Here is an 18,214-nt window from a genome sequence, read left to right on the forward strand (position 1 = left end):
AGCCAGGGTTAGGTTCCCCAGGGAAAAATCAAGGTGCAGTTACCACAAGGTGTTGAATAGGTCAAACCCCAAGTATCCACTCTAATTCCCAATCCTGGAAGTGTTCTAGCAGTGGCCACAGAGATGCAGAAGCGACTTCTGCAATTAGCTGAGTAGGAGGCTGAACTTGAGGATCTCAAATTATATGTCTTTCCATTCTGAGAGTCTATGATTCTTAGAAATAAAATCCAGGTCAAAACATCTTACCAGGAGTGTTAATATTTTGGAATTGCTATTGTGATATTTCTGGTGAGATTTAAACATTTTTAGTAAAAATTTGATGTCATCTCTCAGGGAATAAAATTATATTTCTTTCCTTCCTCCCTCCAGAAAACTTGGATGAAATGATTGCTCTTCAGACCAAAAACAAGCTAGAAAAAAATGCTACTGACAATATAAGCAAGCTTTTCCCAGGTATGATTATTTAACTGTTTTTTTAGCCTTTAGAATAATAACCCTTTTGAGTGGTAAATAATGAACTTTAACAAACATTAACTTAACATTTACAGATTTTGAAAAGTGTTAAAATCTGAAATGTAGCCACAGGATTAATTAGATGTGACCTTGGCTATTTTGTGGCCAATCACAGCACATAAATCTGACCTCAAAAAACACTGAAAAATAATGTAGGTCTTTACTGAAGATTCTTGGAGGTGGCTAGGAATCTTAGGTGGAAAGGAAAAGGCTACATCACAAAACTGAGCAATCCATCTTAAAATTCTCCTTTAGGTATCTTCTCTCCCTAGATAATCACTTCTCCAGACTACTGTCCCTGGTCATCTGTTCACTCCCCACTGCCCCACCTCCCACTCTCCCCTCCCAGGTCTTATCTCTCCCCTGGGATGGTCTGTGCCCCTAGGTAGTGTGCTTTACCCCCGCTCTTGGTTTCATCAGTTCCATACCTCCACCTATCACCCTATTCAGCCCATCAAACCCCAGGGAACTGAGCTATGGAAAGAAGCCTCCTTTCAAGGAGGAGGGTGGAACAAAACGAGAAAAGTTTGCAAATGGCAGATTCTTTTTTAAATTTGTTTAGCTATTAATGACAACCAAAAATTGCAAATTGTTATACTTTGACTCTTTGTCCCTATCACAGAAATTATGTACATATTCTTGATGGCATAGTATACAGCCCTTTAAAATATGTTTCCAAGCAGTTTTTAATTACCTGGAAACATCCTTCCATAATAATGTTAATGACACAAGCAAAGAACAAAATTGTACCACAACTGTGAAAAAAATATGCATCTCTCTGTATACTGCATCACACTAGTGAATGTTTTATATCAGACAATAACTGATCTCTTTCTTTTGTTCCTATTTTTCTATAATAAAAAAACACTTTATTTTAAAAGTTTACTGTTAGACTGCTTGAGGTTCCAAATATTTTATTGGCTACAGAAATGTATTACAATTGTTTTCAAATGGTTACCTACTTTAAGGTTTATGATTTTTAATTCAACAAAGGATTACTACATGGAAATATGGTTATTTTAAAGTGAGAAGGGAGCAAGAGTTATTCTCTTTTGACAGCAACAGTTCAAGTCTCTTCTTTGAATTTAGGGTTCCTAGGGGTTAAGGAGTGTGAAGAAAGGAGCAGAAGGAGAGAAGTCCTGCCATAGCCCCAGATCCTTAGGTGTGACTGAGTAATAGACTATCTTTCAAAAATGCAATGTCAAGGAGAGATTGGGCAGCTATAGAGTTATTATCATTTGGAATCAAGACCCACCAAATGTACTTCAGAACCTGACATATCCTGGCTTGATCACCTACACTGATTAAAGGAAGACAAAGAATATGCCCTCTAATGGCACAGTGAGGCAGAATGGAAAAAATACCAAATCAGAATTCAGACAGCTGGGGTGGGGTGGGGGAGATATATCTAAAGTCAAATCATGGGATGACTTTAGACATATCTCTCCCCTTTCTGGGCCTCAATTTCCTCTTCTGTGATATGGGGTTAGAGGGTTGGATTAGATAAGCACTAAGATCCCTTTCAACTCAAATATGATCTGACCTCAAACTGTACCTTGTCAATAAAGTTGATTTCTACTTTAAGAACCAATTAATAGATAGGAAACAGGGCTATGACAACAATGCTCAATCTGATTACAGCACCATCAGAGAAGAGTCATGAAGAAACAGACAGTACCAAGGAAGAAGCAGCTAAGATGCAAAAGGAATATGGAAGCTTGAAGGATTCCACAAAAGATGATAACTCCAACCCAGGAGGAAAGACAGATGAACCCAAAGGTATGGGATTGACAGCTCTAGGTTAGCAATGAAATTGGGAAAGCAAAAGCTTTCACCACACAAGGTAGGGTGATCCAAAGAGCAAGCTCCATCACATCTGAGAAATTGACACAATCTGTATAGAACAGGCTTGACATGTGGTATCTTTATTTGAACAGCAATCTTTTTAAATGGTCTTGAGTCTCCTAGGATGGCAAACTGATTTCATCTTTTGATAGTCTTTGGTGTTCAATGGACCTTTGTGTTTGGAGAGGAATACGTATGACCATTAGTGCATTGTTTAATGTATAATTTATAATCTTATGAATTTATTGAGCAATATTTTTTAAACTTATTGAATATTCCTCTAAATAATCACATACTGCTTATTCAACAAGATCATCAAAATTTATGATTTGATCAGGTGCAGTGGCTCATGCCTGCAGTCCCAGGAGTTTGGATTGCTTGAGCTGAGGGTTTGAGACCAGCCTGGGCAACATGGAAAAACCTCATGTCTACAAAAAATGCAAAAATTAGCCAGGCATGGTGGTACATGCCTGTAGTTTTAGCTGCTCAGGAGGCTGAGGTGGGAGGATCTCTCGAGTTCCGGACGTGGGGGCTGCACCACTATACTCCAGCCTAGGTGACACAGCAAGGGCAATGAGAACACTTGGACACAGGAAGGGGACCATCACACACCGGGGCCTGTCGTGGGGTGGGGGGATGGGGGAGGGTTAGATTAGGAGATATACCTCATGTAAATGATGAGTTAATGGGGCAGCACACCAGCATGGCACATGTATACATATGTAACAAACCTGCACGTTGTGCACATGTACCCTAGAACTTAAAGTAAAATTTAAAAAATTGAATTTAACAAAGCAAAATTTTAAAATGATTTAACCAGTGATAGTAACTTTTAACACTTTTAAGGACTTGATAAAAATGACAAATTCAATATATCAAATTTCCTTAAATAGCATAAATATATCTATGCAATATATAACACAATTTACATCTTTTTAGGATTTTATTTTATTTTATTTTTTGCAGTAGAGTCTCCCTCTGTTGCCCAGGCTAGAGTACAGTGGCACAATCTCAGCTCACTGCAACCTCCACCTCCTGAGTTCAAGTGATTCTTCTGCCTCAGCCTCCCAAGTAGCTGGGACTGCAGGCATGCGCCACCCTGCCCTCTAATTTTTTGTATTTTTCATAGAGATGGGGTTTCATCAAGTTGGCCAGGCTGGTCTTGAACTCCTGACCTCAAGTGATCCCCCCGCCTCGGCCTCCCAAAATGCTGGGATTACAGGTGTGAGCCACCATGCTCAGCCATCTTCCTAGGATTTTAGAAACTTTATCATACCCCCAAAGAAAAAGACTCAATGAGGTTATAAGTTCTAAATTGTTATCCCTTTGATTTCAGGTCCGAATATGGGATCTAGTTGTACAGTTCAGTGGTTCAAGACCCCTTATTACAAAGTTGTGCTAGCTACATCATGGAAATTTACATCTCTATGTCTCAGATAGATATTATTTTTCTGAAACTCAATGTCTTTACCAGAAGTTGTGAACAAATGGTTTGAACCTACCTTATTTTTCTGTCATTATGATATATTGGCATCTTTGATACAATTGGAACCTTATTTATGTCTTATCACTTGAGCTCGGGAGGTGGAGGCTGCACCACTGTACTTCAGCCTGGGTGACACAGCAAGATTAATGTCTCATTAGTAGGTTCATCTACAGAGTTTATTCTTTAGGAGCTGAGAGAGTGGGTCAGTGCTCTCTTGGGTGGGGGGTGGTGGAGGAACCCAGCTAATTTATCATCTGAAAACATACCATTGGACTCTCTGAAAAGAGATTTTCATTGGTTGTGTATAACCATCAGTGGCAATGAATAGGTAGACTTTTTCTTGTTCCTTGTTATGATGTGATATGAGATCACAAGGACCAATTTTGCTCATGGTATAGCTCTTAATTTTGAAGAGACTGGCCCACTTAAAGGTTCCCCACCCAGTATCTCCTGCTCACACAAATAGAAGCAGGTTCCTATTCACACTTAATAGACCCATGCTTAATGTCTGTGTATGAAGTAGAAGAGAAACAAACTAGCTATGTATTTAATACCTTGAAACTCAATAATACCAATAAAATTACAAACTATTTCCTTTTTATATTACTATTACCTTTGCTAACACTTTATATCAACTTTTTCCATTTGTGTAAGTTATTTCAGTTGTCGTTGTTGGTGATGATGATGACTTTATACCTAAGTTGGTGTAGCTTGGGCAGTGGGAGCTCCCTAAATTTCTCTTTAGTCTTTTTAGTACATCATCTTTGCTTTCTAGCAACTATGGGATATTCTACACCCACTCTGAATTTTCCTTTCCCAAGACTTGAAAACAATTCTCCTTCAAGCAGTTCTGGTTCATTTTTTGTAGAAAAGACTTGTAGAATTAGACACCCAAACCTGGGTTATATGAGTTCAAATGAGTGGTGATAGTGGCGAAAGATGCTGCTTCTATTTCAGCTATTGGGACTTTTTTGAGACAGGGCTGAAAAATATAATTTTTCCTTAATGTATCAAGTTTCTGTTGATTTTTCCTATCTTATACATTTTTATATTTTTGTGCCCTCCTTTTCTCTAGCATGGATTTCATAGACCATCACAATTTTTTCCTGCGTTTTATATTTTCCTACATTTTACATTTCCTACACTGTACATTTTCCTACATTTTTTCCTACATTGACATAGCTGATGTGTCAACTCCAATTGTTTGGTAGTGGCCCGTGTTGTGAAAGTTTATGATATTGCATCTGGGTTCAGGAAGAAAGAAAGCAGTAATGATCAATTAATAATGTTTGTCCTGAGCAAGAGTAGGCAGAACTGGTGATATGTGTGCCATGTTTGGGGACCCTGTAGACCAATCAGGCTGCTTTGACACTTCCATTCAACCCTAGGTCACTCTGGATGGGTGGTAAACTCTTTTATATATACATATATATATATATATATATATATATATATAAAAGCTCTTTTTTGAAATTGTGGTAAAATGTACATAACATAAAATTTACCATCTTAACTATTTTTAACTGTACAGTTTTGAGGCACTAAGTACATTCACATTGTTTCCGTACCGTCACCACCATCCACCTCCAGAGCTCTTTTCATCTTGCAAAACCGAAACTCTGTACCAATTAAACAACACTTTTCCATTCTTGCTGTCCCCACTCCATGGCAATAACAGTTCTATTTTCTGTCTCTATGGATTTGACTTCTATAGTGACCTCATATAAGTGGAATCATATAGCATTTTTCCTTCTGCGACTGGCTTATGTAACTTAGCATCATGTCCTCAATGTTCATCCACGTTGTAGCGTCAGAATTTTCTTCCTTTTTTAAGGCTGAAGAAATACTCCATTGTATGTATAAGCCACATTTTATCTATTTATTTGTCTATGGACACTTGGGTTGCTTCTACCTTTTGGCTGTTGTAATACTTATATATATATATACGGGTATACAAATCTCTCTTTGAGCTCCTTCTTTCAGTTCTTTTGGGTATATATCCAGAAGTGGAATTGCTGGATCATATGCTAATTCTATTTTTAACTTTTTGAGGAACCACCATACTGTTTTCTGCAGCAGCTGCACCATTTTAAATTTCTACCAATCATGTGCAAGAGTTCCAGTTTCTCTACATCCTTGCCTAGACTTTTTATTTCTGGATTTTTTTTATCCTAACAGATGTGAGGTGGAGGATGAATGGTAAATTTTTAAAAATAGCTAACCAGGAAAAGAGTGGCCTATGATCTGAGACAGAGAACCAGGAATTGGGCAGCATAGAGCATTACAGCTCACCTCAACAGAAACCCAGCATGCCTCAATCATCCCCTCTGGAAGTGACCCATGTATAGCAATCGTATTTCCCTAGAACCCAGTGAGCCATAGGCTACATCCTTTGACTTGCTGGGGTAACATGCTCAGTGCTTTAAACACCACCTTCTATTGCTGTGCACAGGGCTGTAGGAATGGGTGCTGACATTTCTGTTTGGTTTATTTTTAAGAAAACCATGTAAAAAATGAATATAAAAGAGATGATTCTCAGTAGTCCACTATTGCCTATTTAGGATGTGAGTGTTTGGAGACCAATGATGAGAGTGGATTTCCCTCTTCATTAGGATTTCCATCAGATAGTAATGGGGAGAGAGAAAGAGAGTAGACTAAAACTCTATCCATTTAGTGTTATTCTTTTTTTTTTTTTTTTTTTTTTTCCTGAGACAGAGTCTTTCTCTGTCGCCCAGGCGGGAGTGCAATGGTGCGATATCTGCTCACTGCAACCCCCGCCGTCCAGGTTCAAGCAATTCTCCTGCCTCAGCCTCCCAAGTAGCTGGAATTATAGGCATGTACCACCACACCCAGCTAATTTTTGTATTTTTAGTAGACATGGGGTTTCACCATGTTGGCCAGGCTGGTCTCAAACTCCCGACATCAGGTGATCCACCCAATCCATCCAGCCTACCAAAGTACTGGGATTGCAGGTGTGAGCCACCACGCCCAGCCTAGTATTATTCTTTGCAATGGCTCTCCTAAAACATTAAAAAGAAGGCAGGAATTTGGGGTTAAAATTAGTCCCTCTGCTATTGTTCAGAGATGTAATTTATTAATGTTACCACTGACCCTATTACTCTGGGATAAGGACAACTGACTCTAAAACAGTTTAGAAAACACCAACTAAGTGTAAGCCAAGGACCAGCAATTTCTAGGAAAAAAAAAAAATGTATTAATCCCCAAAAGGACATACCGACATATATCTTTGTGTTCGCAGTTGTTTCATTGCACTTTTCTCAAGGGCTATTTTGCGTCTCTGTTATAAAACCCAGTGAGAAACACCCATTGTCTCTAGGTAGAAAAAGAAAAGCATCCATGTGAGTGGAGGCAGGGTTGACTGGGTTTTCCAGGACAGTTATTCAGCAAGAAATAAACACTTATTCCAATGGCATGCCTAGCGCTGTGCTCAGGAAGCAGCTACAGAAGGAATATAAGAACCAATTCCTGCGTTTGAGGACTCAAGCAAGCTTTGAAATGGCCCAAGAATAGTCCTTAACCCATATGCTGGCAAGTGCAACACAGGCCACATACATGCACACATATCCTGCTGATTGATGAGCCAGACACATATAGAACAGGATCCCTTCAGGACAGAAACCTGGAGGATGTTACAGAGTAGAATAAGGGATGAGGTAATGGTCCAGCTAAAACCATTTAAGGAAATAATTATAAGCAGAACACATTGGCAGGAATATCTGTGGGGAGTCTGTTTTGGCCTTGCAGTGTGTGAGGTGATAGCCCTATCTAACCACAGCAACTGTTTATTAACCATGCCTAGCATGAACTGGGTCCTGTGAGGAATATAAGTAATAATAATAATAATAATAATACTCTATATTTATATCATGCTTCAGTTTACAAAGCATGTTTCTATGAATCTCATTTCAAGCTTAATGTAAAAAACATCCAACTTCATTACCAATGATGAAAAATGATACATTCACCTTTGAAAATAGTTTAAACTATTTAAACTATGGTTTCCACAGGGACCCACATTAAGTATAATATTTTTAAATGTTGGTCTAGTTGTTTGACTGATTCAATAATTATTCCTAAGTTTATGGATATGCTAATAAATTATAATTTATTCTAACTTCAACCAAATCTATAAAGTTGCTTAACTTTTCAAGTAAATTGCTCTCTGAAAACTACTTTCAAACTTTATTTCATTATCTAAGTGTGGTTCTTTTTGCCAGTTGGATGTTTACTCATTCACATCTGTTCTGTGAGTCACTGAAAGTCTTTTTTTTTAATCATCCAAGGGATGAAATAAGCATTCTGATACCCATAAACTCATTCCAGTGCTATCATTTAAGTTTATGGCTGGATAATAAAATTAGGTTGGAAAAGGTGATCTCTAAGATAATTTTCACTTAAATATCCTATCATCCTCATATCTTTTTTACAGGAGCCAGAAAAGTTAGCCTATTTAATAAGTTGATAATAAATTGCCTAATTCGTGTGGATACACTTATTTTTTAAGCAACATAAGAGAATTCATGCCTGCCTTCAAGTCTCCAGAAATTCTGCTAGAAATGTCCAAAAACAATGAGTCCAATATTCTCCCCTGGGAGTCAGCAAGTGGGTCAGGAAGACCCAAGTAGGCTTGGGAGAGCTATATATCAACATGGATTTTTCAAGGACAGCAAAGGGGAATTTCTTTCTTATGTACAAATCATGAATCTCCTTTTTAGAATTCACACCTTGATTTACAAATCAGTAAAACAAGGCCCAGAAGATGAGCAACTTGCTCAAGATCTCATGGCCAGAGTGGTGGAACTGACCTTGAACCCATGTTTTCTCACTCTTCATCCAGTCTTCCATGCTGCATCTAATGGGCATGTAAAATGTCATCATTATGCAGAATCTTGAATCTCACAGCTCTGTGGCCTGTGTCAGCACACATGAGTCAGTATCAGTTGCTTTGCTTCATCCAGTTCAAAAGTGCAATCATGTAATCTTGACATAATTTTAAGTATTATGTCAAACTTAGTTTTTATAAACACTCTTTTACAAAACCTAATGTCTTTAGTATATCCAGTATGCAATAGGCCAACCCTATTGATTTATACACTTTCCCCAGAGGGAGAGAGTCAGGACAGCATAGTAGAGTAAGGACAAATTCATGTTTAGAAAAGATATTTTTCTCACAGTGTTGAAAACCAGAACAGCCAGAAAAACAAGGCTGCATCTTAATTCTGGCCCTCTTCCCATCTGCTTCAGCATATGTTTTAAGGCTTGTGCTCTATTACCTTAGCCATGAGCTATTTTTTTTTCCAAAGGAAGCTGAAATAAATTGAGGAAAAAAATAGTCCAGCTTTCCAAAGTCGACTCTCATAAGGCTTTCAGTGCACACTGTGTAAATAAAAGATTTGCTTTACAGCTGCTGCAAAGAGAAAAGTCAATATGAGCCAGCTGCTTTGCTCTAAGAGCAGAAGAGCACCTGATGTGATTCCCACTGTTGCCAATGCTCTTGTAAGCGTGTGGAGGTCTTAAAACTGGTGGCAGCGGTTCCCAAACTTCGCTGCACATTGGAGCCACCTCAAGATCATTAAAAAGTACAAATGTTTGGTCCCTAGTCCCAGATTCTGATTTAATTAGTCTGAGGAGCAATTTGGACACTGGGCCTTTAAAAGTTTTCGCTAAGTGACTTTAATGTGCATCAAAGTTTGAAAACAACTGCCTTGCCGGGCGCGGAGGCTTACGCCTGTAATCCCAGCACCTTGGGTGACCGAAGCGGGCAGATCACGAGGTCAGCAGATCGAGACCATCCTGGCTAACATGGTGAAACCCCGTCGCTACTAAAAAATACAAAAAAATTAGCCGGACAAGGTGGCGGGTGCCAGTAGTCCCAGCTACTCGGGAGGCTTGAGGCAGGAGAATGGCGTGAATCCGGGAGGCGGAGTTTGCGGTGAGCCGAGATTGCACCACTGCACTCCAGCCTGGGTGACAGAGACTCCATCTACAAAAAAAAGAAAAGAAAACCACTGCCTTGTCAGCCAGTTTACCAACAAGAGCAGGCACTCAATTTCTCTAGTCTAAAAGGTGAATTTGACCCAGCCCCAGTCATTAAAGGCTCCATATTTATTTTGGTTCAAAACCAGGCTCTGACCCTGTATTAGTTCTCTCTCACGCTGCTAATAAGTACATACCCAAGACTGGGTAATTTATAAAGGAAAACGGTTTAATTGACTCACAGTTCCACAGGGCTGAGGAGGCCTCAGGAAACTTATAATCATGGCGGAAGGGGAAACAAACAAGTCCTCCTTCACATGATGGTAGGAAGGAGAAGTGCTGAGCAAATGGGGAAAAGCCCCTTACATAACCATCTGATCTTGTGAGAACTCACTCACTATCACAACAATAGCAGCATGGGGGTAACCGCCCCCCGATTCAATTACCTCCTACTGGGTCCCTCCCATGACACATGGGGATTATGGGAATGACAATTCAAGATGAGACTTGGGTGGGGACACAACCCAACCATATCAGACCCTTACTTAGCCATGTCGCCTTGGGCATGTCATTTAACCTCTCTGAGCCTTAGTTTCTTCATGAATAAAATGGGAACAATGATATTTAATTAATAGAATTCTGTGAAGAATAAATGACATATGGATGTAGTATATCTATCACATTTGTGTTTTAAATTGTTTCTGAAAAAATAAATAAATTGTTTCTGATATAGCTATCATTTAGGTTTAGAATCCATTAAATTTCAAGTCTTTCAAATAAATCATTCATTTTCACTAAAAAAAAAAAAAAGGCAGAGATAAATCTATGCCATTTATATGTTTTTTGTTGTTGGTTCTTTTTTTTTTTTTTTTTTGAGACGGAGTCTCGCTCTGTCGACCAGGCTGGAGTGCAGTGTTGCGATCTCTGCTTACTGCAAGCTCCGCCTGCCGGGTTCACGCCGTTCTTGCCTCAGCCTCCGCCGCAGCTGGGGCTACAGGCGCCCGCCATCATGCCCAGCTAATTTTTTTTTTTTTTTTTTTTTAAATTTTTAGTAGAGACGGGGTTTCACCATGTTAGCCAGGATGGTCTGGATCTCCTGACCTTGTGATCCGCCCGCCTCGGCCACACAAAGTGCTGGGATTACAGGCGTGAGCCACCGCGCCCGGCCGGTTTATATGTTTTTTTAAGATGTAGTTTCCTAGTTTGGATTCCATGCTGACTGGGCAATCTTCTCATTGCAATTTGGCTTCTGTATAGAAACCTTTCATCTATTTACTCATTGACAAATATTTCTTGAGAGCTTACTCTCTGTCAGTCTTGTTCTAGGCAAGAGGGTATATCAGCAAACAACATATTTCTAAGGGAGGAAAACACTAAACTTAACAAATTATATGCTACAGTAGAAGGTGATAAGTAGTCACCTTCTGATGGATAAAAATAAAGCATGAAAGAGGATGAGAATGACGGGGCGTTCTGTTATAAATTAGGGAGACTGTCCTAATCATGTATGTTATAACCCATAAGATACTAGTCTCTTAATGAATTGCAGTCCAATTTTCTTTAAGCTATAGTAAACTCATTCTGTTACGAGTTGATAATGTCGATATAGTGAATAAAATAGCTTTTCATACATTACATACTTTTTAAAATTCCATACCATTTTTATAGGTAATTGGTTCCTGAACAAAAAGCAGCCTAATACAATAACGCTGAGACCTCTACTTTATTTTTCTTTTGAGACAGAATCTGGCTGTGTTGCCCAAGCTGGAGTGCAGTGGTGCAATCTTGGCTCACTGTAACCTCCACCTCCTGGGCCCAAGCAGTCCTCCCACCTCAGCCTCCTAATAGCTGGGACTACAGATGCACACCACCACGCCTGGCTAATTTTTTTTTTTTTTTTTTTGGTAGACATGGGGTTTTTCCATGTTGCCTAGGCTGGTCTCAAACTCTTGGGTTCAAGCGATCTGCCCACCCTGGCCTCCCAAAGTGCTGGGATCACAGGTGTGAGCCACAGAGCCTGGTCAAGGCCTTTATTTCAAATTGTCTTATGTTGAGTTCCCTCCAAGGCATGCACTAAGAGAAGGATTTGAGGTGAAGTAGCTTCATTGGGAAGTGACCCCAGGAAGCACCACTGCAGGGTAGGTACATGAGCAGGAAGAGAAAAAAGTCAATATAAGGTGTGATAATGAGCAAGCTTCAGCATGGGCAACTAGAGCTCAATCCTATTGAAGACTTCTGGGAAACAGTAGAACATGCCTGAGGAACAAGGAAGCTGATGCATTGATCTACCCATTTCATCCGTCATCAGTTGAGGGCTGCTCTAGTAGCTAGCTATGAAGAGGGAGGCATGAGAGTGGGTAATGTCTGTCCCACTATGGCGAAAACTTCATTTGTTTTTACTCTCCTAATTTGGAATTTTTAATGCAGTGTCTAAACAGACTAAGCTGTGGTTTTCCTTATCCCAAAAAATCTCTAACATCATGATACGATATCAGAGAAGATAGTAGAAAAAATGTTCAATATTATGTACAGAACAAGACTATTTTCAGACATACTCAAAAGTTGCAGAAGCCCTAACTACCTAATAAGCAAATGATAAATCATTATTCATTAAAGCGAGCCCTATGGGGATCAGTAATTTGATTTAAACTCTTTAAAATAATGAAGTTGCATTGTTTAGAAATGATCTGCACTAAGATTTCTCGCTTTGTTCAAAATGCCTTATCTAACTGAATTAATTTGAAATAGAAAACACTGCATTTTTTAAATTATTATTTATGTATCTGTTTATTAGTAGAGATAGGGTCTCACAATGTTGTGCAGGCTGGTCTTGAACTCCTGGCCTCAAACAATCCTCTCTCTTCAGCCTCCCAGTCTGCTGTAATCAAGGCAGTTTCTACACCAACTATTGAAGTAAATAAGGACTAAAAATTGTGGATCTCTTCTGGTGTCCATTTACCCCTTTTTGTGTAGGAGTCTCTGTGCTTCTTTGGGGACCAGATGACACAGATCTTCAGTGGTAAGACAAGAGTGGGCTTCAAGATCAGGAAGAAAGATGCTCAGAGAGTCACTTAGGTAAATACAGTGCGGGCAATTGGAACATGGGCAACTCTTAGGGCAGTGTTATTGTACATGGACTGTAGTTGGAGGTACCCAGGTTCAAGCCTGGCTCTGCTACTTATTAGCCATGTGATTATGACTTTATGTCTCTGTGCTTCAGTGTCTTCATCTGTAAAATGGGGATGATAATAGGACTGCCTCAAAAAGTTGTCGTGAAGAATAAATGAGACAATGCATTTTGGAGCATAAATCAGTCCCCAGTACATGATAAGCACACAGTACAGGTAGCTCAACCAAGAGGGCTATGCGGTAGAGTAGAGGTAAGAGGGCTCAGATGGGGCTCAGAATGGGGTGGTCACCACACTGAGCTCTGCAGCTATTGCTTCTGCAGAGGCCCTGGACTTTGAAAGCCTCTTTTTGTAGGCCATCTGGTACTTTCTAGAGCACCTGGTTTCTTGGTGCTGACTCTCTAAGCTTTAGGGCCTCACCTGGTTAAGAGAATGGCTGATTTCTTTGATACAGAACAAAGCAACATTACTGTCCATGTCTGAAGGTGAGGTCTTACCCTGCAGAGAATGCAGGTAGGGGAAGCTAAGCAGATCAGAGTCCAAATGCCAGCTGTTATTTCCTGTGTAGCCTTAGCCTACTCACTTAGCCTCTCTGAGCCCCAGATTCCTCATCTCTCAGTGGACGGTAATATCTGCTTGCAGACATCAGTGCAGGTAAAGGGCATCACAGAGTAGGTGCATGAGTGATGCCTGGTGTTCGCATGCCACATTTGAGGCCCATCGGACAGTGTTTACATCCTGGAAAGTTTTATTAGAACCAGTTCTAAGGTTTGCCATCCAAACCTTGAAGTGAGGCACTGGTCGCCTCTTTGTCTAAGTTTTTGCCCGCCCCCTGCCAGAATTGGGCAGAAGACTTAGAGCTGCTTACACAAAGCCACACATTTGGACTTTTAACTGAAGTGATGGAATCTTGAAGTTATCTGCCACTCTCATTCAAGTCCTTGGCCTGATGATGCTCCTCAGTTTGGAAGAACCATCCCTAATCAGAAATGAACTAATCTAAGGACCCATCTGTCTAGTAAACTGAATCAAAACTCTTCTCTGCCAGGACATCAAGGTGGATTTATTTGTGTGTGGGAGTCATGCCCCTTGAGACTTACCAACTTGATTCTTCCTCCTGGAACCTCATCCCCACCTGCTCTCCTTGACCTAAACCCCTCAACACACAAACACACATAGACACATACAAATATGTACATTACCTAGTTAGGGAAACAACCTTGCAAATGCTGCATAAGTCTAATATTTGTGGTTTTGAACATACGTGTGGTCTTTAAAATGAGATGTAGTGATATTTCCTGAGTGTTTGATATAGTTCTCTTACCTCTTCCAGGAAAAACAGAAGCCTATTTGGAAGCCATCAGAAAAAATATTGAATGGTTGAAGAAACATGACAAAAAAGGAAATAAAGAAGGTAGGACCAAGTGTGGTTGTACATTGCAAACTTCACCCATTTGTCAGGGGCTCTTGTTATATAAAAATTCCCACAGTCAAATTGACTGTGCTAAAGTCTCCCCGCAGAGCCCAAAAAAGACTGAAGTCACCTTTCAGATACAGAGGGGAACAGAACCTCCATTTCTCTTATCATTCAAATTAGCCTTTTTCAAGCAAAGGCATTTTCTTTTCTTTTACGTTTTATTATGAAAAATGTCAAGCAAATGTAGAACGAATAGCATAATTGATCCCTGTGTCTCCAGCACCCATCTTCAATAATTATCAAATGTTGCCAGTCTTGTTTTATCTCGCCCCCCTTTCTTGGAGTATTTTAAACAAAGGCATTTTCTGAGCACAAATTTTGTGCACCCTGCAGTCCCAAAAGCAGTCACTCACTTACATAAAGCAAAACACAGAACCAGGCCCTGTTCTAAGTGCCAGAGATGTCCCGCCCAAGGAATGCACAGCGTCATTAGAGCTATGGTGGGCCCTGCTCAGTGATGTCATGGATAGCTGTGTTACTGCCAAGGAGGTGAGAAGATGGGGTGGATCTTCATACTAGGACAGAGACAGTTGAGAGAAGGGCCACAAGAAAGTCTTCCCTGGAAAGTTAAGGATGAATCTGCCGAGTGGGGAGAGATGGAGGCAGAGCGAACACTAGGTACCAAGACATAAAGGAACAAAACAGAGGGGTGTTTCCGGGAACTGGAGCCATTCATGACCCCAGGAACACTGGATGTTTGTGCAGAAGAGCAGCAGACAGCGTTGGGAAGTGGGCAGTACCCATGCCAGGAAGACATTTGTGCACCCTTCAGAGAAGGTTGGTTTTAGCCAAAGGAGCCTAAATTGGGGCCTAATTAGGTTAAGAACTGAGAAATCCATCCGGCAGCAGTGTGACTACAGATTGAAAAAATAAGATCCCAGAAGGCAGGAGAGAGATAAGGAGGCAAGACAGAGAGATCTGGAGCAGAAATATGGAGCTGTAAACCAGGGGACAACAGAGAAAATAAAAAGCAAGGGAGGAACTCAAGAGCCATGTGGAGAAGGAGGATTCTGATATGATTCCCAGGTATCTGGCCAGAGCAGTTGCAAAGTGATGCCTTCCAAAGAAACAAGTAATGCTTCTCAAACTTTAAAGTGCATCCAAATCACCTGGGGAATTTCTTAAATATCCCACTGCTCAGGTTGCACTGCAGCACCACTAAATCAGAAATTCTGGGGACACAGCTCTGGCATCAGTATTTTTTCAACTCCCCAGGTTATTACAGCGTGCAGCCAAGTTTGCAAACCACTGAGATACAGCACAGAGGGAGAAAGAGGTATTTTCAGCACCCTCGTAGCTTGGGTCTTCTAAGTTGAGTGATGATGGCAATAATTATCGATATTCATGCATACTTTATTTGGTTCAAAATGATTTGAATTTCCAGGCTGTCAGTTACATTAAAATTTACATGAACCATATTTCATGAAATCTGTCGTTGATTAAAAATGCACCATTGTTTTATGTGCCATTAAATTACAATATGCCATCAATGACTGCAAAGACTTTAAAATTAAAATGTTCATCTTAGAATCACTGTAATACGCTGTGTACCAAAATACATTCCAAAGCCGTGATAAATTGTATGGTACATCAATTTGGAGTATTTGTTACTGTTTTCACCGATTAGCATATGAATCAGACTCCTGGTCATAATCAACAACATCTTGCAATTCAATGTTCCCATTCCAGAAATGACCAACCTGGTGAAGCATAGAACTCTGGTGCTTGCATATGGAAGGCTCTGTTAGCAAACTTCAGAATAATAGCATTGGGTTCGATGCTCCCTTTTGTATCTGGGAGTTATGCAGTATGCCCTCTTGAAGACAGAAACAGAGAGCTCTTTCTCCACTGCTCTCATATGCACTCTGCTTGACTTGGGGTCATCTTCTCAAAGCCTGTGGGGGATCTGGGTCCTAGGGCCATGCAGTGGCTGCAGCTGTATAAGCAGGGAGAATTACTCTCAGTTCTGACCTTTCTTAACCATCGTTGCCACCCTTTGTTTGGTAAGGGACTGGGTGACCTGAATCCCCTTCCCAAACCCAGGAAAGGGAGGTCCATGTGATGTGATAGTGAGGATAATGAGAAAATCTTATGTAGCCTTAAAAAAATATGCTTTTAAAAAGTGAATCACAGCCCTTCTCTCCTTTGAGCCTTACAACCTTAAAACTTCTTTTAAGGTTAGCAAGATGGCTACTGGCTTATGTCTCCTAACACCCAGCTAGGGCAGAGTTGGCATTAGACCAAAGGGCCTTTCCTTTGCACCATGCTGGTTTTCCCACTGCACACAGTAATAGCCATGTCATAAAGATACAATTTTTCCTTTTCAAAAGAAAGCAAAATATTTGCCTGTTTGTCCATTCAAATCACTGGACCTCTTCACATCTGTCTTTGGGAGTCTGCACTGTTTTTGTTTTTTTTGTTTTTTTTTTTTGTTTTTTTGTTTTTTGAGACAGAGTCTCGCTCTGTCACCCAGGCTGGAGTGCAGTGGCACGGTCTCCGCTCACTGCAAGCTCCGCCTCCAAGGTTCACAACATTCTCCTGCCTTGGCCTCCCAAGTAGTTGGGACTACAGGCTCCCACCGCCATGCCTGGCTAATTTTTCGTATTTTTAGTAGACACGGGGTTTCACCGTGTTAGCCTGGATGGTCTCAATCTCGTGACCTCGTGATCTGCCCGCCTCGGCCTCCCAAAGTGTTGGGATTACAGGCGTGAGCCACCGCACCCGGCAAGGCAGTGGTTTTCAAACTTTGATGCACATTAAAATCACTTAGTGGGAGTCTGCCTTTTATTCCATTAAAGATGTTGACACTGCACCCTATTCTGCAGAGCCAGTATTAATGAACCAGGAATAAACAAGAAGTGCCCTTTGTGCCTTAGGGGTCAGGAATAAAGGAACCGTCGCCTTAGGTGCGATGCCTGCAAAATGAATATTCAGCTTCGTTCTCTACTTCGTGCCTGAGAGAATGGGAAAAGTGAAAAACAAAAACAAAAATGAGCATTTATTGAACATTTGCTTTGTACCTGTTAGATGTTTTATAGTCAGTACTGCAAGGCTATGGAATGGTCTGTCAAGGACCAACATTCAGAAACTGACTCTACCACTACCTGAGCAAGTGACTTACCCCCTCTTTTCTGTTTCTTCATCTCTGAAATGAGGATACTAATGCTTACCCATGAGTGTGGAACAAACAACAACATGCTTTTTCCTGTTCTCTCACTCAACACAACAATCAACACAGAAGACTTCTGTGACCAAATGTGTGGGGGTTTCTCCTCACCACCAAGTAAGCAATCAGTTCTGCAGCAGACACCAGCTGGGTGTCCGCCGATTCAATTCAATTCCAACACTTTCTACTTAGAGTTAGCCTCAGACACCACAGGGTGAGGGCGCAGTCCCAAAAGAGTGCCCCTTCCTTTGCACCAGTTGCATTTCCAGGCCTCTGGAACAGCTGGCTGACTGGCTTCAAGTTTCGGTTTCCACAGCCTCCTCTTAGGGTTCAGTTAATTTGCTAGAGTGGGCCTGGTAGATGGTAGCTCACACCTGTAATCCCAGCACTTTGGGAGGCCAAGGTGGGAGGATCACTTGAGGCCAGGAGTTTCAGACCAGCCTGGTCAACATAGCGAGACCCCATCTCCACAGAAAATTCAAAAATTAGCCAGGTGGGCCAGGCACAGTGGGTCACACCTGTAATCCCAGCACTTTGGGAGGCCGAGGAGGGTGGATCACAAGGTCAGGAGTTTGAGACCATTCTGGCCAATATGGTGAACC

General features: G+C 40.8%; 1 protein-coding gene across 1 annotated transcript in view; it reads left to right on the forward strand.

The window, feature by feature from the left end:
* Nucleotides 1–18,214, forward strand: part of SCG3 (secretogranin III) — a 39,654-nt gene that overhangs the window by 17,608 nt on the left and 3,832 nt on the right. Inside the window, exons 9-11 of the mRNA XM_054451714.2 lie at nt 370–453; nt 2,155–2,292; nt 14,303–14,383. Coding sequence (XP_054307689.1) covers nt 370–453; nt 2,155–2,292; nt 14,303–14,383 — 303 coding nt within the window. The remainder of the gene's footprint in view (nt 1–369; nt 454–2,154; nt 2,293–14,302; nt 14,384–18,214) is intronic.

Source organism: Pongo pygmaeus, chromosome 16 (genome assembly GCF_028885625.2).
Source record: "Pongo pygmaeus isolate AG05252 chromosome 16, NHGRI_mPonPyg2-v2.0_pri, whole genome shotgun sequence".
Taxonomy (NCBI): domain Eukaryota; kingdom Metazoa; phylum Chordata; class Mammalia; order Primates; family Hominidae; genus Pongo; species Pongo pygmaeus.